The 26,511-nt window shown below is 36.7% G+C and overlaps 2 protein-coding genes across 2 annotated transcripts in view; both read right to left on the bottom strand.

The window, feature by feature from the left end:
• The window catches only part of LOC112947539 (sodium-dependent neutral amino acid transporter B(0)AT3-like), a 24,963-nt gene extending 21,962 nt beyond the window's left edge, over window positions 1–3,001 (bottom strand). The window contains exon 1 of the mRNA XM_026039658.1: window positions 2,839–3,001. Within this exon, the coding sequence (XP_025895443.1) occupies window positions 2,839–3,001 (163 nt within the window). The remainder of the gene's footprint in view (window positions 1–2,838) is intronic.
• Window positions 3,002–5,269: 2,268 nt separating this feature from the next.
• SLC6A19 (solute carrier family 6 member 19) lies at window positions 5,270–24,973 on the bottom strand. The gene is made up of 12 exons (XM_026039656.1): window positions 24,741–24,973; window positions 17,381–17,521; window positions 15,766–15,903; window positions 14,382–14,563; window positions 13,539–13,649; window positions 12,587–12,699; window positions 10,871–10,999; window positions 10,146–10,302; window positions 8,898–9,102; window positions 8,472–8,631; window positions 6,684–6,846; window positions 5,270–5,501 (listed from the first exon to the last, which is right to left on the bottom strand). The coding sequence occupies exons 1-12, from the start codon at window positions 24,940–24,942 to the stop codon at window positions 5,292–5,294; spliced, it is 1,911 nt and encodes a 636-aa protein (XP_025895441.1). The 5' UTR covers window positions 24,943–24,973; the 3' UTR covers window positions 5,270–5,291.
• Window positions 24,974–26,511: the final 1,538 nt, after the last annotated feature.

Raw genomic sequence — 26,511 nt, 5'->3', positions numbered from 1 at the left:
TTTCTTTCTTTCTTTCTTTCTTTCTTTCTTTCTTTCTTTCTTTCTTTCTTTCTTTCTTTCTTTCTTTCTTTCTTTCTTTCTTTCTTTCTTTCTTTGTCTCTCTCTCTCTCTCTCTCTCTTTCTCTCTCTCTCTCTCTCTTTCTCTCTCTCTCTTTCTTCATAACTTTTGTGTCCCATCTTATCTTTCTTATTCATTTCATTCCCTTTCCTTACGAATTTCTGTGTGTCCCTAAACATTTGATAGGAAGATATGAACATGTCAGACTGGATAGACCTTGGCTTGGACAAGTAGAAAATGTCAGACCACAGGAACAAGTTGAGTAGAAAAGCTGTGATCATTCCAGCTCAGCTGAGTGTCTGAAATGGAACACAAAGGGATATCTGTGACCTCCTAGGCTGGCAGTAGCTTTTTGTGAGGGTTGACCACAACACAGCACACCACTGCATCTGGTGGTGTCGTAACAGCATTTTCCCTAGTCCTCACCATCTTATGCCTCTTTAGTTCAGTTCAAGTTTTGAGCTTTCTGTAGAGCTGCCTCTTCCTGGCCTTTTCCTGGCTTGGTATAGTTGAGATAGATGCCTAGAAAGCGTAGAATACATGTTTTTGTCCCCAGTATACATAGGTTTGCCTAATTTAATGGAACCAAAACCCACAATTCTACTGTCCACTTACTGAATTGGATATGTTCCCCCAGAAGTTGCTTATAGACCCCTCTGTGTTCCCTTTTGTCTCGCTCCCTGTTGCTTTTCTTCCTTCAGGTCACTCCAAAACATGCTAGCTCAGGATTTAGCCTGGCTCCACGGAGCCCTCCTTTGGCTTGCACTCAGCACAGGTAGTTTTGTCAGTCTTCATTTCCTAGAGCTGAGCGAGCAGTAGCACTGTACTTTGTTTTATGCTTGGTAATTGTCTACAGAGCAGGATCAGAAAGTACTTACTCACCTAAAGTGGAAAAAAAAATGGAATTTAGTTCTCCAAAAATGGAATTCTAAAAATTCTGCATAAGTACTGCCTGTTTCTAGGAGATCCTCAGGTTTATGGCTTTGGATTTGACATTAAATTTCTCCAGGAACCCAAGGTTGCTCCTGTGATCATGTTGGGCTCCGTTCCTTTGCCTGAATTTGAGCTTTGAAGGGCATTTGAGATGCTCTAGGATATTTGTCTGACCTTCAGCTCCTGCTCCAGATGAACACTTTTCTTGCAGGCCTCATGCTGTTTATGCTATGTGAACATCTCTCTAAAGACATTCATACATTCATCCTATTTCATGGATATAKATATCATTAAATAAAGTGAAAGGCTTGTGCTTTTCCCAGCCATTCCAATGGACAAATATAGAGCAGAGTGAATGCGACTATGAGTTTCTAACTACCTGGTTATGGTACTGATCTGAGAGAGTTTCATGAGGTTTCACATCTTGCTGCAAATAAAAGGCATAAAACATGAGGTCTTCTGGGAGCTTCTTCTGTTGTTTCTTCTCCTTTCTTATTTGAATTTGTCTACTTGTAGCTTCCAGCTGTTACACATTTGCTGTTACTTACAATCAAAATTCTGAAAGACTTTAAAATTCAATCCATTTAGCTCAGGAAATTGAAAACTAAAACATATATTTATCATGGCCTATAAACAAGAAAATGGAGATGAAACCTTTCCTCTTACCATAAGTTTTCCATACAATGAATAATTCTGATGCTCTGGTCCATTTTTTTCTTTTTTTTTTCTTTTTTTTTCCTTTTTTTTTTTTCTCATTTTTCAACTTGATTTTGAAAGGTGGGCATAGAAGTAGACAAAAGTGCTCTTACCAGCAGTGCAATGCCTCCATCTATTTCCTATTCCCTTGCTTAAATGTGCCAAGATTCTTTCTGYCATACAACCTGGTATATTAAATTCAGACAGTGGCTCACTAGGCAACCTGCATGGCTGCCTGTTTCTAAAATTCCTCCTYCTGTTAAAAACAGAATCTATTCTTGTTTCCCTGGCTGTCTGTAGTTCACCAGCAATGCAGACAGATTGCATTTAACCAATCCAATATCTTGGATTTAACCAAGTTTCCTGTTGTTTCTAAGTTTCTCCAGGTTTGAATTTTACACTTCTCCAGGTAATCAAAAAATGATGAATCATATTGGACCAAAACAATTTTCTATATCATCTTGCATTAGATATTTTAGCATGGYGGATCTCAAAAGCTACTCTAAATGGTGACCTAACCATCTTTTGATCCATTTACATTTCTTAAGTTGCTTCTAATATTCTTTTCCAGAATATTTGATGGTTCTAAGTGAATGATTTAAGCAGTTGTCAGAATTAACTTACATTTTCTTCTTTRTATTATTATTGCTAGACTTTTAAAATATCTTCACAGTCAGAGAAAGGTACTGTTTAGATTTGTCCAGTGGCAGTTCTAGACTGTGGGGTATCAAAGCCTCAGAGGAAGGAAGGAGATGACCTTTCCACCTTCCTAAAAGGAAAGCTTTCCTTCCTTTGGGGAGCTGCTTCAATGAGTCCTTCCTTCTCCTTAAGCCAAGGAGCTGTGACTTCAGTTCCCTTCTCCCATCAGAAYTGCAATAGTGCTGCAAGGACTTTAATGTTAGCCTTGCTGAAACTCATCATCCATTTGGTCTTATTTTCTAAGCACAAATATCATTTTAAAATGAAATAGATTCATATAGGAAAAGCTAATCTACTTAGCTGGTGAAAAAGGGCTGGCAAAACATTTATGGGAATTCGAAAGTCAAAAAATAATGTCATCTAAACGTCCAACTTCCATGCCCATCACAAATCAGCACAGTTAGATCAGAATTGTAGTTTGATATTTTGACAAAGTCCCATTTCCATCTTACCGCCTCCGTGTATCTGACACAAGTATGGAAATCGCCACACGTTCCCCAAACCAACGGCAAATCCGATACAGCTCAAAAGGTACTGGAACTTATTGTCCCACTTAGGTCTGCCATCGTCTTGAAGGCTTCCAGGCGGCGCATCAGCTGATAAATCTTTGGACATGCCTGTGAAATATCCTCGGCTCCCTAGCCCTTCTCTKTCGTAAGCAGGCGGATAGGTACAATTCACAACCTGTGTCTCCTACAGGTTTTATGCAAAGTGACTAAAGGATTCTGGAAAAAAAAAAAGAGGTGGAGCTTTCTTTTTATGTTATGCAGAGGAATGTGTCATTGCAAAAGCTGCAGCTTAAAGACAAAACCAGGAATTATTATTATATAGTTACCACTCGACTATTTGCAATCCTTCTATAGTTAGAGAACTTGGGAATATGTTGTTAATTGGTAACTCAGGATCAAGCAGAATTGTATTTTCTGTCGTCTTTGTGTTCTCAGATACTTACAAAGATGCGTGCTGTGGGTAATAACAATAGTAAGAAACCTCTTGCAGACTTCAATCAGACATGTTAAAATTGTAAATATTTTTTAAAGGACAATCTGTAACTAAAGCAAGTGTTTCTGTTTCCTTTGTTACTTAGTTAATAGAGTTAAATGATTGCAGGTGTCTTCTGCAATCTTTGTTCATAAGAGAACAAAATGCAACAGCAATTAATACTAATCAGATAGATCTATTACTTCATTAGACCATTTTCCATACCTTATGTTGCTGCATAATGGTCACRACATATTAAAGCCTCAATAAGGGCCTGAGAGCCTGGTAAAGGTATATTTGTATAGACATACTTGCAGTTGTTATTTGTCAGTGCTGCGGTCCCATGGCATGGATGGGCCCATGCCGTTTGGGCCCATGGCAYGGATGACCTGAGCAACCACATGGCTTTTCCTGCATCAAGCTTTCCAGAGCATGTGCAGCACTCTAAACACAAAGGGGCTGCCTTTCATCGTGCCTTTCCGTGTCTGAAAATGCACACCCTTAGGCCCAACTAATTCAAAATATTTAAAAAGTTTGGCATACTTTGACTAGGGTAACTTGAGAATTGGTTTTATGTATATAACATTTGATATTTTGAGAACCACTTCTTCAGTATTTCATTTTTATAAAGCTGTGAGAGCAATTCTGATTTGGTCAATTATCAAACTACCAAAGAAGTTGTTTAGTTATCTAGTTTTTATCTTAGAAAATAGATCAAGACTTTTAGCTTTCAGTACAAAAACTTCAGACTAATCTCAGTCATGTTGCCAAGCAGACATCAGACTTAGACTCTGATCTTGACATGACCATATAAATTCAGACATTAGAATCTGGCCCACTTTTACCATTCCTCTTAGAGGTTAATCAATTCCCACCTGTCAATGAATCCCAAGTGACTATTTTTATTGTTCATTAAATAGTTACTGAGGAATGTAACAGCYGAGTGCTTTCCTTCAAATGCAAGTGTGTGAGAACCGATTTTTGTTGTCTTTCAGTTATACCAGTGTTTTGATATTCTGCAATACAAACTATCTCAGTCTCCCATAAATAAACTATCCAGCCAGCTTGCTTGCTTCATTAAAGCAGCTGTAACTAAGTGAATAAAGATGCTTGTCTTGCAGGTCATCTGGCTGGAAGTGAACTTCACGTTTAGACCACAGAAACCTTCCCAGTAAGGACAGTTCATTTGCTTGGAGCTCTACAACAAACATGCACATCTGAGGTGCGACTTGGCTTCCTGCTGCCTTATCAGGGTATCTCAGTGGGCATGCACGTGTTGGCACACAAAATGTGTGGCATGTTTGTGGCTGACAGCACTTACCCACCACCACAGAGCAGGGCTATCTGCTGCGAGCTTGGAAGCAAAAGGCAATTAATCAAATACCTGGAATTATGAATGAATCAAAGTGTTATCTCCATACTTAGAAACATTTTTATTAAATATTTTAAACTTCCGTATGAGACAATATTTGTGGCTTCGTGCAACAAAGTGGCACATAGAGTTAAAAACAATTTAATGTGCAAGAGAAGACAGGGTAAATCTACCCTTCATATTAGTCACCCAACCAGAATGATTGGACATGGAAGAGTCTCATATGTAGGTCAAGAGCAGCGCATCCCTCGATAGAGAGCTCTCTAAAAATCTTTAAACKTGGCTGGTTTCAAATCCAGAAGTAGGATAGAAGATTTGGCCTAGAGCTCCATCMACTTGCAAAGGTGGCTGTTTTGCCTCAGGGATCCAAGCAGTTGTCTCTTCAGAGGGCAGCAATTGTTAGTTAAACACGCATTTTCCACAAATCTTGACCTGGAAACAACACATCATTATCCTCTTATGACAATAAAGTTGACTCTTGAGTCTTTATATTAAAAAAAACATTTTCCTTTCCTCACCAGCAAAGCGCACTTCCACACTTTTGAAATGGCTTTATGCTGAATTCTTTAAGTTCCCATTTACAGAAGTCTCTGACATGGAGGTCACAAGGCCCACACGATCTCTCTTTTTCTGACAGCAATTTCTGATGGCTTTGTAAATGGCAAAAATGGGGATGACCAAACTGGGCACTCCAGCCAAGATTACAATAATAACATATACCCAACCAGGATAACCAATCTTCTGTGATTTGGGGAAGTCTTCCTGCAAGAAAAAACAATGAAGTTGTAGGAAGCTGATGAGCAAATACTTGGGAACGTTCACACATTCAGTACTTCTACAGATGAAAACCCAGAACCATAGGAGGAGTTAGCCATAACTGCACAATAACTTGCCAATTCTACAGCAGCTTCTAGCTCAAGTCATTGCCTCTCAAGGGTGCCCGCTCCCAGTTCTTGGGGATTTATTTGTTCTCAAGAGGAGCAGGGGGAGGAAAGATGGTGTGAAGGAAGCAGAAATGGGAAGCAGAGACTGGTGAGACTGTTCCTGGCACCCTTCCTGTGCACACGTTGTACAGGAGGGACATGGCATGGGCCGTCGGTCCTTGGTGGTGGAATGGTGTTCGGGTGGGAGGGCTGAAACCACTGGGTGTGGGAATGCTGAAACATGGTACTAACATCAACAGGAAGCAGGTGAGGATGCTGAGGGAAGAAAAAGGAGAAGGAAGTGTTCCCATTTGCCCATCTTCTCTCCTTTGCATCTCACTCTTTGTGAGATGCAAAAATAAATAAAATAATAAAGAAAGATCAATGATAAGCAACTCAGTGTGCTGTATGGCTGCCTTTTGCTTCAAAGATACCACCAGGTCAGAGAATTAAAAAGCAGAGCTAAACTACCAGAGAAGAAGTSGGATCACGGAGTAAACAATTGGACCCACATATTTTCTAATATGCCCTGCTCTGTAATATATATGGCTTATGATTTTGGAGGGTGGGAAAGCAGAAGTATTTAGCTTATTTTTGCAGTTATAGCTTAGAGGAAACAAGAAAACTGGATAGGGTAATATTAACTTCTTTGTCAGTTTGATGTATAACAATCACTACTGCAGTTCTGTGAATCTAAAGGCATAAATAAATACATAAATMTGATATCAAAATGTTTGACCCATTTGGTCCTTTATCACCACAGAAAAGTTGTGACATTTTGAGAATAAGTCTGATGTTTTAGTTTTGTCCTTTTCAGGAAAAAAAAAAAAAAAAAGCGATTCACAATTCTAGACATTACCACCGAATTTAGGTCTTATTTTTCTATGTAGTAATTTTTATGAAAATTTATTGTAATAGATTTTTCACCAAATTATTGCAGAGGAAAGATAAATGTAATTTAGACTATGGCAATAAAGAATACATAAAGTCTAAGTAAGTCTTTTGCCTTATATATACTTACATAATTAGGGTCCCAAGTGCTGTAGAGCAGTTCTTGGTTGACTTTCACCACAAAATAAAAAAAGAAGATAACTAGCATAATAAGAGGACTGATAACTCTCCAAGTAATCTGCCAGAAAATATTGGGCTTGTGTCCGATCATGAACTCAATGTCTCTGTTAAACCTAGAAATGAAAGCAGAAAGTTCAGGTCAATAAAAGCCAGACAGAATCAGAGAGCATCTGTTCTAAGTAGGAAAGTCCAAACTAAACCTGTTAATGCCATTGTGAACTGAACATCATGAGTTAGAGCTAGTTACTTTGAATTAAAGCAGACATCACTATATCTATCTTACTCATTTATGATTCATGGTTACCAATGGAATATCAAATAAAGCTTTTAGAAATGTGGTTTATGTCAAGAATTATGCAAAACATACAGAAAACAATTTTAGCAAGAAGTAATCAATGCCTAAGGAGCCAATGTATCAGCTAAGCTGAAGATTAAAACAGAACACATACACATAAATGTAGAACTAACTATGGCCTGAGTTTTAGTATTCTGAATTTGTGCTCAGTAGAAGCTGGAGGTGTTTTATTTATTTATTTATTTTCCTGAAAATCCATCCTAATGTGTTGCAGTTAAGGTTCCAAATTTTTTAAAGAGCAAAACCGTGATCATCTCAGGTTGAAACCAATATTGACTTGGAGGCATAAAGTTGGAGATTAGTGTTAATTCAAAGCTAAAATCCTGAAAGTCCTTGCCTGCTTTACCTATAGATGTGGTGATCTCCCTTTTTAATATACAGTTTCCTACATTTTCCTATGGACATTCACAAAAATATATCAACACAGCTAACTAAGTAAATCAACTTCATTTTGAATCTAATTAGCAATTCAGAATTAGATGTTTTAGGTTAGACCTTTCAAACTGACAGCCATAAGCATGCACTATGGTGGCATTAGGCTTTGTATTTACCTTTAAAAGCTGCCCAACAGTCAAGGAGGGAGATGAGGTCGTGGTGGTGGGACCTAACTAGTGCCAGAGGACAGAGCTGGAGAGCTAATACCGAATCAAGGAAAACTTAGAGGTGATTAAAGTTCTCAGAATTTCATCATATTTCTTAAAGATTAATTATAAACCAAAAAATGATTTGTTACATGTGTCTAGGAAGTTAGTAGGATAACTCTTCACTGCTAGAACTGATAAAGTCTTGAATCCATGGAGTAATGCAGAATGCATCTCAGTAGCCTTGGATTTGCATCCTGCTCTAAAGCCAGTGTTCATGGGGCTGTTCCATGCTTGGGACAATATCACTTAGCACTTTTTAAAATATTTGTGGAATATGCCTGAGGTTTTTTTGTTTTAAATTTTCAGCTCAGTGCCAATGTGCTTGTACTTCTGCTACTTAAATACTTTATGCAACTATTCTGAAAAGGTTTTATGGTAAAATCTAGCATGTTTATAATGTAAACGAGCTACAGTGGTATTTATSTAACTATTGAAATGTTCATGTTATGGGAGATACTTTAAAAATAAAATATTTATATCCGTAATATTCTACTCTAGGGCACTTGATAATGTTTAAGGTTTTCTCGCAGTCCCTTGGGAATGTGTTTATCTTAGCTGATTGTTGTAAAGCATTATCTATTATTAGTAGAAAGGAGGACAACTTTCATGCTTCCCAGCAAACTCTTAACTCTCAATAACTCCCCATCAAACCCTTAACAAACACGTAAATACAGCTAAATCCATAGGACTTATCAATTTACACATTAGTTTCTGGTGATGCTTAATTTGTATTTCATACCTGTCTATTCCATAAATGTAGACAACTGAAAACATCTCACAAAATGCAATTATCAGCAAGGGAATAGAGCCAGCAAAACTRTCAAATAGAGCCAGCCAATAGTTACCAGATTTCAGCACAAAAATGAAAGCTATCAAGTAAGATCCCAAACAAATCAGACCTGTGAAAAAGATAAAAGGAAAAAAAAAAAGAGTAACAAATGCACAGCGAAGATAAATACATCATTTCAGGCATATAAAGCAGAAAACTAGTAAGAAAGTTTATCTTAATCTTTTCAGTATCTTACCATTTGTTCAATATTTATCAATTTTAAGGSAAATTCACCCATAATTCTATGTGATTAATAGTGCATTTTTAGCATATAAGCTATTTACTTGGTGGGGAGAATCACTTGTTTCAAACCTACCTGTGTAGGTTTGCACCTACCTGTGACAAGTTCCTTGGGCCATTTTGGGGGTATAGCATTAAGATCTTGTAAAGGTACAAGCACACCTTCCATATTTCCAAACATAGATGACAAACCCAAGCAGAAGAGCATGATGAAGAAGAGGATGGACCACAAAGGTGAAACAGGCATTTTGGTGATAGCTTCAGTGAAGACAATAAAGGCTAAGCCAGTTCCTTCCACTCCCTATGGAAGATTTAAGAATTCCAAATATTAGGATAATGAAAATACAGCACTGAAATTTATATATACATATATTACCAGTACAGAGTATGGTATGCAATAGTAATTACACATTTTTTATTCACAAAGACCTCCCAATAAAGCAATATATTCACTGTAAATATAAACTCAATCTAATGGAAAAGAATACAATATGGAATTATTTTATTCTTGACTGCCTTTTTATCCTGGTGTTATAGTTCTTACACTCATAAACTAAGTGGAAAATTGTCCTARTGATAAGAAATTGTTTGCCAGAGAACAACATAAACCCCCAAAAAGTGTTTACTACTCCTGGAGGAGCACTTAAGCATCTCGTTAATTAAAAAAAAAAAAAAGGAGTCACAATTTCAGTAAAGCAGTTGCATATACATGAACGTTGTAGTCAAGAGAAATGATGTGAAAATACTATTTAGTATGTAAAACCAAAATTTCAAGATTTCTGCCTAATGAATCCCAAAACAGTGGTAAGTCTTCCCATTTGTGTGCATGTTCTGCAACAGATGCACTAAAAATAGCAGAAGTTGTGTGTAAAATACTTTGGGTAGTTACACAGTTACTCTGTCCAGTGCAGCTGTCTAAAGTGGTTGAGCTAAGGTTGAATATTTGCTAAATTTTATGAACACATCTTTTCATATGTAATTTCCTATCTTTTTAACAACAACAAAAGAACTTGTTGCTCCCTCTCCCACTATAGCTGTCTAGAGGAAAATGTACTGCTATTTTTTCAGCTGCGTGAGGCCAACCTAGAACTCACGAGTGCTCAGATAATACTCTTGAGACAATATAAATGGTTTTCAGAGAAATTCAATGCTTATCTCTTCAAAAGCTATGTTGTTTGCCAGGGAATAAGCAAAAGTAACCCTTCAGTCCGAGGATGTTCCAAATAAACAGCAAATAATTAATGGAAATATCACAAAAACCTGTCTTAGGGAAGAATATTAAGCAACTGAAAATGTAGATATTGGTATGGGTTCCCTCCATAACAATTGTATACCTAAACTTACGTCATTCAAGAAACTTTCAAGATTGCAGGTTTCAAACTTCAGATTTGCAAAAGTCGCTGGATCAGTCATGTTATACAGCTTCTGCATTTGTTCAAAGTTGTCTTGGGTTACATTACCTTCAGGCAAATCGAATGCATTTATCAATGTAAGAATATTTCTGTAAAAATGAAATACAAAGAAGCTGATTTTTTTGTTTATACCACAGCATTCATTTTCATCATCAGTCAAGTCACTAAGAGCACAATGTCTTTTGTAAGAGGATACAAAGGAAATAATGTTTCCATTGCTTTAGTTCAGACTTGTAGGTGAGGAAGTCCAGCAGATTTGTGAATCTACTTTTTTCTTCTTCTCTCTTTCTTTCTCTCTTTCTCTCTTTCTCTCTCTTTCTTTCTCTCTCTCTCTTTCTCTTCCTTTCTCTCTCTTTTTCTCTCTCTTCTTTCTTCTTTCTCCTTTTCTCCCTTTCCCTCTCTCTCTCTCTCTTTCTTTCTATCCATTGTATATTTCGAACAAAATAGTTATACCTCAGCAATTTACCCACTCAAAAACCCATTCATCCTGAACATAATCCAATTTTTCTGAAGTAATGAGTGGTCTGGCACCTGTAACTGTAACCTGGTGATTGGGACCTGTAACTGTTCGTGACTGATTGAGCCATTATCCTCAAACTGACAGAGCTGCCCTGGCCAAGCAAACATGTCTATAATTCTGTTTTTTCCATAGCTTACTTGTCGAAACACTCATCGTATCGTTCCGTGGCTCTGAATCCGATGATGGAGTATATGACGGTTGCTGCATAAACAGATGTGAAACCATTGATCACTGAGATGATCAGAGCATCTTTCTCACAGTTATTGCTGCAATTCAAAGAGAAGATACAATGAACTTCAAACACACTCTCAGAATAAATGTTAAAAATTGACCATCAAGATTAACAAAAGGGTACTCTATAGCTGCATAGGTCCCTTCCTACATTCCCAATTTGTGTAAGTACAGCTGACAGAGTTAGTTGAATTAATACTCATGCCCTAAGAAATTGTATAGCTATTCTTTCTTTTTTTCTTTTTCTTTTTTCTTGCTTAAGTGATGCTATTGATAAGGAATAATTTCCTCTGCTCTTTCCCAGTATGGTTCATGCAAGGTAAAACAGGAAGGGCAAAACCAATGTTTCTATACTCGGGATGAGTATCATGATTGTTATACCCTGTTGTCATCAGTTAATGAGTAAACATTTCCCATTCTGTACTTTGAATTTAATTAATTCCATGTTCATTTTGCTTCTTTTGGATCAGCATAGGCTGTATGGTAGAGCTATGTTGCTGGAGGGAGTCTTGCTTGAGTTTCAGTTTTTCTTTTTCTGGTAAGAACTTTCCTTKCCTGTGTAATATTACTGAGCAGGAAGAAGGCTGTCTTCCTCACGGAAAAGAAGAGTGAAAATATAGAAGATTGCTTTCATTTGGGAGAGATGTGATTGAAACAGCATTGACTAGAAGGCAATCAGTTAAAATATATTGATTGTTGAACAAAAAAATAGTTCAAAATACCCTTAAGTTTGGAAAATATAATGGGAATATTTGCTAATAATATTGAATAGGCAATCTATTCTATTATGAAATGTAAACTGTTCTGGGGAGAGTTGAGCCTTCATTCCAGAGTATTTCTGGTAAGTGGAAAATTTGCAGATCCAGAAAGAGACTTTCAACTGACAGAGAAGACTCAGAATCAATATTAAATTAGTACATGTCTTTATGAGATGGCTGTGAAGCTCTAGATATTGTATTTGTCTTGAGAAAGACTCGACTATTGAGATGAATTTGATGTAGTCATATCCAATTTTCTGATCAGGTTTAAGGGGAGAGGAAGGGAAAGCATGTCCATCAGAGACCTCTGATACTAAGACCTTTCCTGATTTATGGTGTTTACAAAAGATCCATACAGGGAGGGAGGGCATTAAACTGAAATTCTTCATTGAGTTCTGTTGTCAGGTTTTTCACTATGACATGAGATTCTTGCAGACGATCTTTATTAAAACATTACTTCACTTTTAGGACTGCAAGTGGTCCAACATCATAGTATAACATTATGGAATTTGCGTGTTTTTTTCTTTTAGTTCCTTCATGGAAATTTCATGAGATTCTGTCAGCTTCCTCCTTACATCATTAACTTCTGGAAAATGAAGGAGGGTGTCCTACTGTGACAGTCCTAATGTGTTGGAAAAGCAGACATACACTGTTGTTTTCTTTGTGTCTGTTGGAAAGACGCTGAAAATTCTCATCTCTACTCCTCACAATTGTGGGAACATTGTCTTAGACCTAAAGTATGGCATGTCATCATGCATTGAGACTTATGGGCACCAGAAATTCCAGGTGCCCTAGAAAAATTAATTTCCAGGTGAAACTGAAACAGAATGATATAAAAAAAATGGCTTTTGCCTGGCTACTTACTGTACAGAGTTGTAACTGGAGAAAGAAATGAGGCCTCCAAAGGCCAAGGAGAAAGAGTARAACACCTGAGCCCCCGCATCCAACCATGTCACCGGGTTAGCCAGCTCAGCAACCTGAGGCAACAAACATATGGCTTTAAGCATATATATAGCAGCATTATTTAGATTGAATATGAGAACTTTTAAACAGTAATTAAAACAGGATAATTAATCTTGCAGAACTTGCTACTTTTCAAGATTCTTAACAAATTGCTCAATACTCTTGTCACACTTCCTTTTTTTTTCTCAAATTTCTTCCAAAAAGAAAACATATTGGTATGATAATGTTACGCAATTTAGAAAATTAATATTTTGAAAATTCATTAAAACATGCATTAAAACATGATTTTACATAGCTGAATCTTAAAATGGCTGTTTCCAGAAAATGTGTTTATTTTTTACCAGTAATAGGAAGCATTTATAGGCCTCCTCATGGAGAAAGAAACCCATTATAGTTTTGCTAAAAAACTGTTCCATAATTGAACAATTTAGTAAGCTCCATGTAGCAATACTGATTAAATGGGAGGTATATATATGGGAGGATTAAATGGGAGGTATATATATAACTGTATACTATTTGTGCTTGAAACTTAGGCTAGTTCTTCACTAGAATACAGGACATTATAGAAAAAGAATTCAAGCTACTTCATAACAACTCCACAGCATTGCTCTGCAAAGGTCCATTTTTTGGACCTTTTGATAACAAATTTTGATATAGAGATTGTATGTGTGTGTGGATGCCTGTGTTTTTTGCATGTGATGCAAAAAAGGACTCACCCATCAGAACTGAGGTCTTAAAGATCTAAAGAATAGTTAAAAAGTATTAATAGTGAGGATTGATTTCCAATGAGCTGCCAATTACAGGAAGAACTATTTAGTAGTTTTATTAAAGGATAAAGTATCCAGTGACTTACATTAGGAGTGAAKAGATACACAATGCCATTGACTGATCCTTTCAGAGTCAAGCCACGGATTAGAAAAATAGTGAGCACAAGGTAAGGAAGAGTTGATGTTATGTACACAGCCTGCACAAGGAATGGCAAATAAAACGTTTAAATACAATGAAATATAAAGAAAAATAACACAGAAGGAAATGAGGGGAGGAAACAATGAATGAACAGATAAACAATAATGACAAGTTTCAAATAAGTCACAGTTAACCTGCTAAGGAAAACTATGTTCAAAAGAAACAGCATGTGCAGTAGTGCATTTTTATAAAATAATTTCACAGTTAGTGCTCTATTTAAGACAAATTGTCACTGTTGAAATTCAGCTCATAATTCAGTCACTCTCACTAGGAGCATAAGAAATAACGCACATCCTGAGATGACACTGACGCTTCTGATGCAAGTACTGGGTCTAGCTGTCATCTCTGGACAGCAGAACATGGGTTACAGGAAAAGATAATCTTAGCAATTAACACAAATCCAAATAAATCTGTGAATTTATATCATGAAGAGAATGACCATAGCAAAAAAGATGGAGCACCTTGATCTTTCATTAATCTTTCATTAATCTTTGATTAAAGTTGGAGCACTTTGATTAAATACCAAGGTTCTACTAGGATCCATAAGGATGAGGAATCTGAATTATACAAATCTGAACATGAATCAAATCAGATCAAATCAAATTCCTGTGCATACGACTAGTAATTCTTCCACTGGAGAAACARGTGATTTCTATAGTATGATTAGGTCTATATAATAAGGAATAACAAAGCATAATGAATATTCTTTCTTTTGTATAAAACGAATCACCTTTCCTGTTGTTTCAATGCCTCTGATGGTGCACAAATACAGGACACCCCATGCACATGTTAAACACACCAAAAGCCACCACTGTAGAGAACCTGAATCAGTAATAGACGTGGAGGTGTTTAATGTTTCTCTGTACCAGAAATAATCTACAGGAGAGCTTCTGGCACACTCGTCTATGTAATCTGTAACAGAAAATAATTATCATGCTATGTATCTTGTATTTATTAGAAAAAAAACTAAAACATGTTAAATAATTAACAGTAGTGTACCAGGTTATGTTATGTAACCTCAAAGAATTTACTGTTGGCAAATATCAGATTCCTAGAAGCTGGTTTCATGGAAAAATGCAAGATTTTAGAGAGATTTGTTTAGAAGGTATTTCCATCCATATTTCATTTTTTTTTTCTACATTCTAACATCCAAATGTCTTTGAAATTCACCCAAAACTCTTCYCCATCTGTTTGTTTTTTCTTTTTCCTACAAAAATGTGAAGATAGAAGAATCTTGTTCAAAGAGAAGGGTGGAGGGAATTTCTGAGCATGGATAAAATTAAATGGATTTTTTTTTAAGTAGAAGAATCTGTCATTGATATTGACAAAAATTTTATATTCCTTTTCATGTTTTTTATAAATATTTTCTATTATTTTCCACTCAGATGGACAGGTGTGCTCAAAACACAATACTGAGATACCCTATCAAGTCCCAGATAGATAGCTTTGCAAATCTCACCACCATTTGAAACTGTCCTGAATAAAATTGCTAATGGACATTTTTTTTTTTTTTTTTTTTTTTGCCATTTCACACTATGTATGTGAGCAAATATGATTCTTTACATCTAGCACTGATGACTCTCACAGGAAACACCAGAATGTTTTTCAGTAATGTCTTGCTCAGCCTGACATTCTTCCTGAATTTGATGAAAAACTTCTTGATTGTGAAGGTGACAGAGCAGAACAAGTTGCCCAGAGAGGCTGTGGAATCTCCTCTGGAAATATCCCAAACCCACCTGSATGCTGCCCTGTGCCCCGTGCTCTGGGTGTCCCTGTTTAAGCAGGGGGGTTGGACTAGATGATCTGTAGAAGTCCTTTCCAACCTCAATCATTCTGGGATTCTGTGACATGCTAGTTATGAAGAAACATATTATCTAAATTTGKCAAGTGTCAACATGTACACTGAAACTCCCACTTTGGGAATATTCTATAGACAAAGTAAAAGACCCCCYAAAATTGAAGTTTCTGAAGTTTCATTAAAAAGTCTAAACTTGTCTCAAAGATTAAGTATTGATAATGCTTTGCACAATGGTTCTGGCATGATTTACTAATGTTTTACAGAAAAAAAAAGAAACAATTGCTATCAACAAAACACCATATTTTTTGAAATATACCTGTTCTGTTTTCATTGAGAGGACAGCTACTCCAAGGTAGGGGCTCTTGGAAGGAGTTGAAGAAATACCACATTACCCAGGCAATAATAGTGTTATAATATAATCCCACAAAGAAAGATACAAACATTGCTGCTATGCCTGAAAGAAAAAGGAAAAAATAAAGGGGAAAAAAAAAAGGAAAACAGTAATTCAGAATTTGGTGCAAATTTCTAGCATTTCAAGACACACTAAATTTTATGAGAACAAAAAGCAGAGAAAATTATAAAAACTAAAATCAGCCCAACTAAATCCAAAAACTAGGAGTACTATAAAAATAGGAGTACTATAGCAGCCATGAAAAAATTGTTTTTAAAGAGATAAGAATATATGCTGTCCTTGCATTGCCAATATATAGTATCTAGATGGAAAATCACTGAGTTCTTTTCAGTGTAGGCTTCATCCCTGTGAACTCATCATCTAAAGATTAGGTTAGTGAGTTCTACATAGGCATATAGCCTCAAACTACTTTGTGATTGAAGCTGACGGCAGGTATAGGAACCAAAATTGGGAATGCAGTAAGTCCCTATGGATGCTGCGCATCCTGTTCATAGTCTTGTTCTTTGGTTTTATGGTGTCTGTGTACATGTAGTGCACAGATGACTTGTAATTTGGCATAAATGAGACCCAAAATGTCTTCCCTTTCCATAAGGTCCCTGCAGAGGTTAGTGGAGASGTTTGGCTTTTCTTTGCAATATTGAGAGGCAGTTACCAGAGCCTGGATATAAGGATGCAGACTTCCCCTTCTCCACTTGCTCCAATGTAACCAAACTCTGATGACTTCTGCAGCAGACAGTAGATGCTAGTGAATTTCTCCGAAAGGCTGTTACCTTCAGAAATTCGAAAAAATCCAGATGCAATGGAAGAATATCTTTTGTAAAGAATTTAGATGCAGATGATGCCATCAGCAAGCCATCCTAAATGACTTCAATACTTCTCTTTTAGGTATGTGGCAGTGAGGCATCTGTGGGGTTTTTAATGCTGTGTGCATGATGCTGCTTTTAGTATAATGTCAGATTGAATAATTGAGAACTCCAAAGTCTTTCACAGATTGTATCACTCATTTTACATGAAATATTCTGTCTCTGTGACTTTCAATCTGGTACCACTCTCCATGTAAAAAGGATTATTGTAATATTACTTTTATATTGAAATTGAAATATTGTAATTGGAAGTGAAGTCTGGTAAACCAGCACAGAAAAAGACTCAGTTCTTGTATTTATACACAGAGCAGCTACAAAACAAATTGTTGGTAAATTCAAATAATCATCCTATTTGTAAAGACAGCATTATGGATAATGCAGATGATATCTCTGATCTCGGAACTGCTCTGAAATTAGAAACTCATTTTAAGGATACCAATAGCACCTGAAGATCCAGAAACAACATTTTCACAGTTGCTTATCATGATGAGTCTGATGAGTTGCTGATCATGACGAGTGTACGTTCAGTGAGAACGTAAAAGTGATAGATTCTGGGATTTTTAATGGTGCACCAGAATAAAATATTGAAGATTTGCTCTTAAGGTTATCAATTCAGAGACTCGTGGTTTGGATTTTTATATCCTCTTCAGACTTACCAACACCTTTCAGAGTAGGATGGATTGAACTCCAAACTCCCACACTGCCTTTCCTCAGCCTTTGACCAATGGCAAACTCAAGGTGAAGCAGTGGGATACCCTCCAGAACCAGCAAAATCAGGAAAGGGATCATGAAGGCTCCTGTAACAGATTTAAAAAAAAAAAAATTGTCAGTGCACTGCAACAATAAAGCACAAACTCCAGTATGTGGGCTTTTCAAATCGCAATTCAGCTGTGAGCATACTTGTCTATTTTCTGAACAATGTTTTGACTCATCTTACAAATACACAAGCTACTCAAGGGGCAAATTATATTGCCTCTCAGATTCCAGATAAGAATTCTAACTATTCCCAAGTAGCAAAATAAAACCAAATCATCCCTTCCCAAGGTTAAACTTCGAAGGAGCTGTCTTTAAATTCCAAATGGAGGACAGATAACTACTTTGTCTGAATTGCTTCCTTTCCTCCCTCTTCCCCCCTCTTTTATTTTCTCCAAAACACTATGTTCTTATAATTGTGAGTCATGCAAATTAGATGGAGTAGTTAAGTGAACTAAGTTAAGTGAACTAAGTAAGATTCCTAGAAAAATCAGGAAGGCAAATTGGCAGAGGTGGCTGCCAGCCCCAAGAAGGTTKTCTGCATAAAATAACTAATAACTACCCACTCAGTTAAACAACTTTTTTGCTTGAGTAACAGAGGYATGAAGCTCAGGGTTCAAAGAGTATTAATATGATAACCAGACTTGTACAAGACATTTAAAAAAATAATTTCTTTCTTAATAAAATATACCTCAGATTTGAGATATAAGTTATAAAAGCATGCTGGAATACCAAGTTGAAAAGTCGAATGTTTGAAAGTTGAGAAATATTAGAATTATTTCTATCTGTGATGACAAAAATAATCTTTAATTGCCTGTTSACATACTATAAATGATGAAAGTACATAAAAAATGCAGAACACTATGGGAACCATTCAGCTTTGGACACATGCTGACTTCTTCTCCATGTATGCAATGAAAATAAAAAGGAATGATAGAGGAAATCTGAAGAATGGAAATTGTAGTTTTAAATTTAAGGCAACTGAATGTTGTTTAGAAGAAGTGAGTTCCATGCCTCTCAGCTCCATGAGGTGTCTTCATGATGTGATACAAACCACAATTTCAGAAGGAATGATCTTTGCAAACTTTTCTTTTTTGTGAGCGTGTGCTTCTCTGAAGTCTGGTAAAACAATATCATTGTTTGAAGTGGTCATTATTATAATGAAATTCACACGTGCTATTTTACTTTCTCCTGTAATGGAATTCAAATGATGCTAGTTCCTCATTTGTCTCTCACTGACATTTGAAGATATGCTAATCAAGATCTGTATTAACCTTTGAACACACATAATATGATTCAAAATGCTGAGCACTTTGAGAATACACAGGCCACTTATCTGGTTAAATGACTGATTTCTGATGCACCATAAAATTTTTGTTGTTGTTGTTGAATCCACATATCAAAGGTTGCTATTTGGACATGACAGTCTCAGGCTTCTATAGACCACCTCATTTAGCTCCACAAAAATTTCTGACTAAAAATTTAACGCTTTTCACCAATGATGTAGTTCACCTTGCATGGGTTAGAACTTGGCTTTTACTCTACAAGAGGAGACTGGCAGGGTGCAGAGGTCCCAAAAGGCAGCCAGAAGAAAAATTGTGACTCAGGACAGGCTTTTTATTAGTTGGAAAAATGAAGGACTCAGCATTAATTGTTATTTGTAGAGAAGATCACCCCTCTTCATTATGCAGTACGTGTAGATTTGGCTTGAGCAAGTCTGTACCCTATTGATAGTCCACCCTACTTCTTTGCAAGCAACTTTACTCTCAAGCTTTTTTATTTTTGCTTTCCCAGATCAGCGGATATCTGCAGCGTATTCAGAGGTGAGTGCCTTCTCACTGTTGACATCCATTCCCCTACATCCTGATGGTTTCCGTCCTACGTGGGAGGGTTGATAGGACAATTCTCACTGTCAGCCTCTGGCCTTTCACACGGATTAAGTTACTTATCAAAATATGGAGCAACAAGCAGCCAGAAATGGACTGTGCTCTGATCGCACATGAGATTGTCATCTACTTTCCGTCTTCTCATACTCCTTCCAGATCTTATGAGGGTAAGAGGACATACCTATAAATGTGATTATACTGGCATGACTAGGACAATTTTTGTTCCAGAGCATTTTCTCTATTTTGAGCCAGAAGTTCAGGACACTTTCTCAAGAGTCTGAAACCTAAACCCTGGAGGATCTGTTTCTTCTGTCCACATCTTTTCATCTCCTATTTTGAATTCTGGATAGGTCTTTGTTGTACACCCAGTTTCACTTCTCCCTAGTAGTAATGCGATAATAAAATACTGTAGGATGAAACTGTATAGCTATCTGATCTAATTATTACTCATGTGCACTCTGAGCAAGTCCTTGTCCCGCTTTGAAACTCAACTTCCAGTGGTTTTAATGAGTGCCTTGAAACTTCAGAATGGATTGACTGGCAACTAGTTCTTCTAATGCTCATTTGTTAATCGTCTTTTTTGCTAACGGAGAGCTATCAGCTTTTTTCCGCCTTAGGCAACAGTGAGATTTCTTAAGGACTAAACTAGAAATTCTTACTCAGACAAGGATCTTGTTGCTTAAGGAAATGTATGAACTTTACAATCCTTTCAACCCATGGTCATTTACTCCTTATCATACTAGTCACAGAAAACAGTATTTTCTGGTACCTGTCATCTCTGCTCGTAGAAAATAGAAAGACTGGGTAATTTCCTTTGAAACATTAGAAGCATTTATTTTAGAAAGTATCCAAAGGAAGCAGCAATGTTTCACTTTAAGTAGAAAACATCTTGATTGATGTTTCGTTTGGGGCTCCATTTTCCCATGGTTGAGGCATACTTACACATCTAAATGCAAAGTGCACCTGTGGTCTAGCAATCTGACAAGATATTGTGTCCTAGTCTGCAGGATGGAGAGTCTCAGGAGAAAACATGTTTCTACATAATCTACTTCTTCCTGTGGGCAGTTCAGTGCATCAGATACTGCTGCAAGAATCTAGAAATGGAACTTTCCTCTGCAGGGACGGGACGCACTATGAGAGTTCTGACAACCTCCACGGCTTTCCTGAGGGCTCCAAATATTTACAGAGGTGTCATAAAAGAAGACTTTAGACATGACACAACTTCTGATAGAGCATCGAGGTGAAGGACTCCATTACCTCCCTTGTGCAGCCATAAAAAGGTGAAAGTATGACTTGCAAGTAATGATCTATCATATGAAAAAGACGGATGATCCCAGTGCATATTCACAGTTTATCCAGCTTCCCTCCTACCTTGGAATCCACGGGAAGTAATTCTGTGTTTTTGGAGTTGACACAAAGGGAGAAAGTGAGGATCTGCCCACACCCTTAGCACAGTTGCAGTGTACAGTCTATATCCTTATGGAAGCCAAAACACTTCTAGTTTGAAGGTATAGCCATATACACCAAGGTAGCACAATGATTAAAAAATGTAAGGTGTGCTGTGTCAGAAATTGAAAGATAAGTAATACTACTAGAAAGTGAAAGCTAAGTAATATAAGCCCATTGGTATGAGTATATTTTCAAGAGCAACAAAACAACAATTCCCAGTTATACATATCACTATTTTTCCTCTTTTCATTGAATTTGGGTTCAGTTGTAACAATTCTCTTAGAAATAAAACTTTAGCATCTTATCCATTGTTCTCAATTTTTCTTCAAACTTTCTGATATAGTCTGTAATAAGGAAAAAAAGGAACAATGACTTTGCAATGAAGCTACATGGGAGATAGACACAAAAAATGTTTTTTGAGCTATCATATTTTTATGAACTTGACAAACAAACTAGCAATCTCACAGTAAATCTTGTATAAATGCCAATAAGCCATATATAATGAAACTGAAAACTTTACACTTCATAGTGTGAAACTGAAAATATGATGTTGCCTTTGCCTGTTTTCTTATAAGGGGAACACAGATAACCACAGACTAAGTTGTTTTCTGTGGTGACACAGTGGAAGTGCCAGTTCCAGGAAGGAAACTTTGCTGTTTGGCCTGCTGAGSTCTTTATCGGTTCTTTGTTTACTCTCTCAGGCACAGAGGTGAAAAGGTTCTCCCTGGCACAGTAGAAATGTTTATGACAGACATATACTAATTGCATACTTAAAGACATATTTTTTTTCTTGTATTGATGGTCTAAACATTGAAGTTACATCYTCCTTTTTTATAACATGCACCAGAGATCAAACAGAAATGTTTGACGATAGATTAAATGACATATTGCTCAAAAAGATTTAACAAAAGCCATGTACGTCATCTCAGAAAGCTGTCAAATGAAGAGAAATTGTGATTTCCTTATGCTGGTGAGAGCGCTGAGGCAAACACACTTGCTTGAATGTTGTGTGTATATTGAAGTCAAGTTTGCCTGTGGTATATGATATATTTTACAACTTTTAAGCCATGAATTATTTTTARAGGGAAAAATATACTTCACTCTATTTTATCATTAAAAATAGACATTTTTAATACAAATTTTTATTAAATTTGTATGAAAAATTAGTAAATAAGCTATGTAATTACCACCTTTTTTTTGTATGTTTGGGTATCACAGCGTTAAAAYTTTGGTTAACACAGAAGAAGGTGCACAATATTGGTGTTTTCCTCTACCCTGCTATAGAGACCCATCTGTGCATACCTGAGGGTTACATAAATGAGACGAGTGACTCTTCTTAACCTCAACCCCTTTGGGGTAGAAAGTGACATCCACATTCTAAGGCCAATGTTGAGTGACAAAGATTAGGGTGAAGTTTATCTAAAACCCCTAGAAAATGCTGCTGATTTCAGAATGGAAGCAACTGAACTGAATTTTATGTAAGAAAAGATGATGCGGAGAGTTTCATCAATTAGATGTTTTCTATGCTGCAAACACGGCTGAATGGCAGCTGGAGACRCAGAAATCAGAATGCCTTATTAGGTAAAAAAAAACTCAACACAAAAAAATCTTCAAAAACGAGAGTTTCRAGATCTGTTTTAACAATACAGATCATTTATTGTGTTCTAATTCAAAGCCATGCCTCCAAAAGACATCAAAGAGCCACTCTCCTCTGGCTATGGAGAGAAGGTGGGGAAGAGGATGTCAGTGGGCACCTGGACCATGAGCAGCAGCAATGAGAGGGTGGCAGCAGTGCCAGGACATGGATTCGGGCTTCCTGGAAGAACCTGAGGAGCTCGCTCTAGCACAGGGAGAGCAGGGATTGCATAACTGTTCTCCACCCTCACGTGTGATGATGATAAGGAATCCTTTCTAAGCAGCCATTGCTATTATCATTGCTATTATAGATAATATTGTTATTATCTGTTGGTAAGAATTACAGCATATGTCAGATGTTCTGCAGAAGAATTTATAGAGAGGATTCTTTTAGATTTTGATTTGCAAGTCTGGCCATAGGGACAAATGTCTGTACAGTAATTCTGAACCCAGCGGCTGCTTTCTTGCTTCATGCTGCCTTATGACTTGGGTCTAAAATGTGAGTGAGAGTTCAAGGGAAGCAAGGAGCAGGGAGATTTGATAACTGCTGTTAATGTTTCTGACCAAGGACTAGCTAAAGAATAATGAAAGTGAAAAATCATCACTGTCAGAGGATAAATTAAAATACAGATGATAAACTAAAATCCATAGAGAGAACGATTTCYAAATGTTCATTGGCACCAGCTGGAAAACTGTGATTCATACAAGTCAACATCTTGGGTGTCTATTTTTCATTTCCATTTTTTAGTGCTGGAGGGAGAGGCAGAGGAAAGATAAATGGAAAAGTAGAAACTGTCTATAAAYCAGTATCATAAAATAGGGCATTTCTACTTTCTAAGTATAAACAGAAGGTGAGTCCTATCTGAGAAGAGAGTGCCATGAATTTCAGACATATCCATTCGCTTTTTCAAAATAGAATTTATACACAAAGGACATAAYGATTTTTTAGCTGATTTATGACTTTTTCTCACAAGAATTTTCAGTGCTGCAAACTACATTCTGTTTACATTGCCAACTCTCAGCATGAGCCTGTGTTATAAAAATCTTAGTATTATAAAAATCTTAAAATTTTTGCAGATGAACTATACGAATAATTCAGGTTAAATGCCCCTAAATTTGTACCAATACCTCTCCACCCAACCTTTGTCAAATGGGGAGCCATTTGAACTAGGAATAGCAATTTCTCTARATCTCATTAAGTATATTTAACACAAAAGTACTTCAAAATACTGAACCAAGTATGCCAAAGGAACAAACACAATGCAAACATATCCTAGGAAAAATGCAGATGAAAAGGAGACATAGAACAGAACAGATGGTCAGAAAACTGCCCAGGGCATGACAAAGTCCCAGTAAACAAGCTTGAATTGCATGCAACAGCCCCGACTTGTCAACGGGACCCAGCATGCAATCCACTCCTGGAACTGCCTGGAAACACTCTGTGAGGATCATGCATAGATGAATTTCTCTGTCAGTCCATCCAAATTCAGGCTATGTTCAGCTTTTACACTGCAATATATCACATAATCCTTTAAAGAAGTATCAGGTATTAGAGAAAACTAAACAAGCAACACTGGTCTGAGGAAGCTAACAGACATACAGTGATATTCATGATTTCATATAATTTTTAAGCAGTGGTTTATCTCAAAATCTGACTTTAAGCACAAACAGTAAGCCAAAGATAAAACTTTTAATATGGCCCTTTGATCCCAAACTGAACCCTAAAGAATGAATTTTACAGTAAATAGTGTACACATGGTTCTTAAAGGACTTAACACCAGCAACTGCTAAAAAAATAGGTTCTCTTAGCAATAAATATTTTTGTTTTGTTACTTCTGCTATCATAAATTACATATACAGTGGCACTTCAGCTGACACACAGATTAAGCCAATAAAAAAAAAGAGGAAAGATAATGCGAGTTCATAATCAGAATCATATTTCCAAGTAGTTTATTGATATATTAAAATATAGAGAGAGGCAGATAGATGTATCTGTAAAGTTACATTTGACTTAAATTGATAAAACATTCTATTTTGATAACAGTGGAAGAACTGATTAGATCGACCATGTGTCCCAAAATAAACATTGATTTTTCTTATACAACTAATAAACTTCAGTAGATATAAATAACCTGTGGAATAATCTTTTCCATGAGATGGTCTTCTAGAGATAAAYATTATATTTTTATAGGAACTGACCAGTTGTAAACAAAATACTCCAATCCTTGTATATCCAAAGAGATATTAAAGATAGATTAATAGCCAAGTTAATGAACATACATTAAAGACATACCTCCTCCATGGCTCTGACAGAGATATGGAAATCGCCATACATTTCCTAAGCCCACACAAAACCCTACGCAGGTCAGCATATACTGAGCCTTGTTATCCCATTTTGGTCTTGAGTCTGCCTCTTCTTTTTCAAGGACCTCCAATTCTGCATGAGAAGGTATTCTGTCCTCCAGGCCAGGATTGGGTAACTGCAACTTCACCATATTTTAGATTTCCTGTCTGGAAACGCTTCCCTAGCGAGATGTTGATGAAACAGGTAGCTAGTTAGAAATCTGCATGAGAAGGGACCATCTAATTGCTGTCTTCAGCTATATATAGTGAACCTTTGGCACTAAACTTGAAAGTGCAGACTTGTGGTAAAAAGAAGCGTCAGCAAATCATTCAATTAACCAAGTCAGCTCTGACACTTATTAATGCTTTATCTGTCAAGGTTTTATGGAACATTCTGTTCATCCAGTTTAAGACATTGATTCTAGCTAATGTAATTCGGGAGATAATTTGCCTATAAACTGTAGTCACTTAAGGTTACGAAAAATCCCGTGACACTCCCTTGTTTAAGCTCACTTAAAATGAATATGTATCCCTAACAGATATGGAGTTAAGAGATTTCACTGGCCTCAGACCTAACATAAAAGTTTCAGACTGATTTGTATCAGGAAGACAGGCTGTGTTTGAATCCCTGTCACATTCAGTTTCCTGTGGTGTATGTGTACAAAATCATGTTTTTTTGTCATGATTACTGAAACATGTTCTTCCTTCTCTGTCAGATATTTTATTAAATACCCTGATCAAAAAAGAGAGAGAATAAAAAGGATTATGAAATCTGACCTTTACATTCATAAATGCATTCTAKTCATGCTAATACCTCTGACCATTGCAGGACATGGGCTGAAGGCAGATATCTTCCTTATACATGGATTTGAAGCGAAAAAGCCCTTCACCTTTCTAATGACTTTGTCTTTCCTAACACAATATAGACAGGAAGGAATTTTGTTTCAGCTCATCCTAAAGGTTCATTAGATGGGGTGATACAGAGCTAAAGGTTCACTAGATAGGGTGATAGACAGTAGCCAAAATAAAGAACCTAAAGGACCTTGTAAGTCACTGAATCTCACATCTGCCGAAGAAGGCAACAGATCAAGGCATGCCTTTGCAACATGACTATACTGATTCAAACTAGATCTTTTTGAACCCCATATTACTGAAAGGCTAGTCTAGAAGGTCACTCCTCTAATTCATGGCCAGCTCACAGCCAGTTCTACTTATGACAAGCATGGGTTAGTGCAAGKGTGACCCATAAGTTTAAACAGCTTTGCAGCTCTATTTCATCACAGTCTTAGTTTTTACAGGCTAAACAATGCAAGGTATTTTAGTTTCTTCCCTAAAAAAAAACTCTCCATGCTCTCTGGAATAGGTAGCTTACAAAAAAGTSTCTTCATCCTTGACATGGGCAAATAGAATATTATGCAAGTTAAGCAGATGGATTTTTGCTGTGCCTTGTAATCAGATGTTAACATTTCCTTTGTTTGAAATACCTACTAATTCACCTAGTAATAGCACTTGCCTTTCTCATGACCCATGGCTTCTGTGAATTAATTGCCTCTTGATCAACCGCTAGATTGAAGCTTTTCTTCTCCTTAAGCTGTTCCAAGCAAAGATTTCCTGATGTGAAAGAGAATACCTTTTTCTAAGTTACCAACAGTGTATTAAACTTCATACAATCTCTGTCACTCCAGTGCACTGATCTACTTAGTTGTTTCTGAATGTTACAC

The sequence above is a fragment of the Nothoprocta perdicaria genome, unplaced genomic scaffold (genome assembly GCF_003342845.1).
Source record: "Nothoprocta perdicaria isolate Ctin4 unplaced genomic scaffold, notPer1 scaffold_235, whole genome shotgun sequence".
Taxonomy (NCBI): domain Eukaryota; kingdom Metazoa; phylum Chordata; class Aves; order Tinamiformes; family Tinamidae; genus Nothoprocta; species Nothoprocta perdicaria.
Note: the sequence above shows the minus strand (reverse complement) of the source record. Positions and strands in the feature narration are given on the sequence as shown.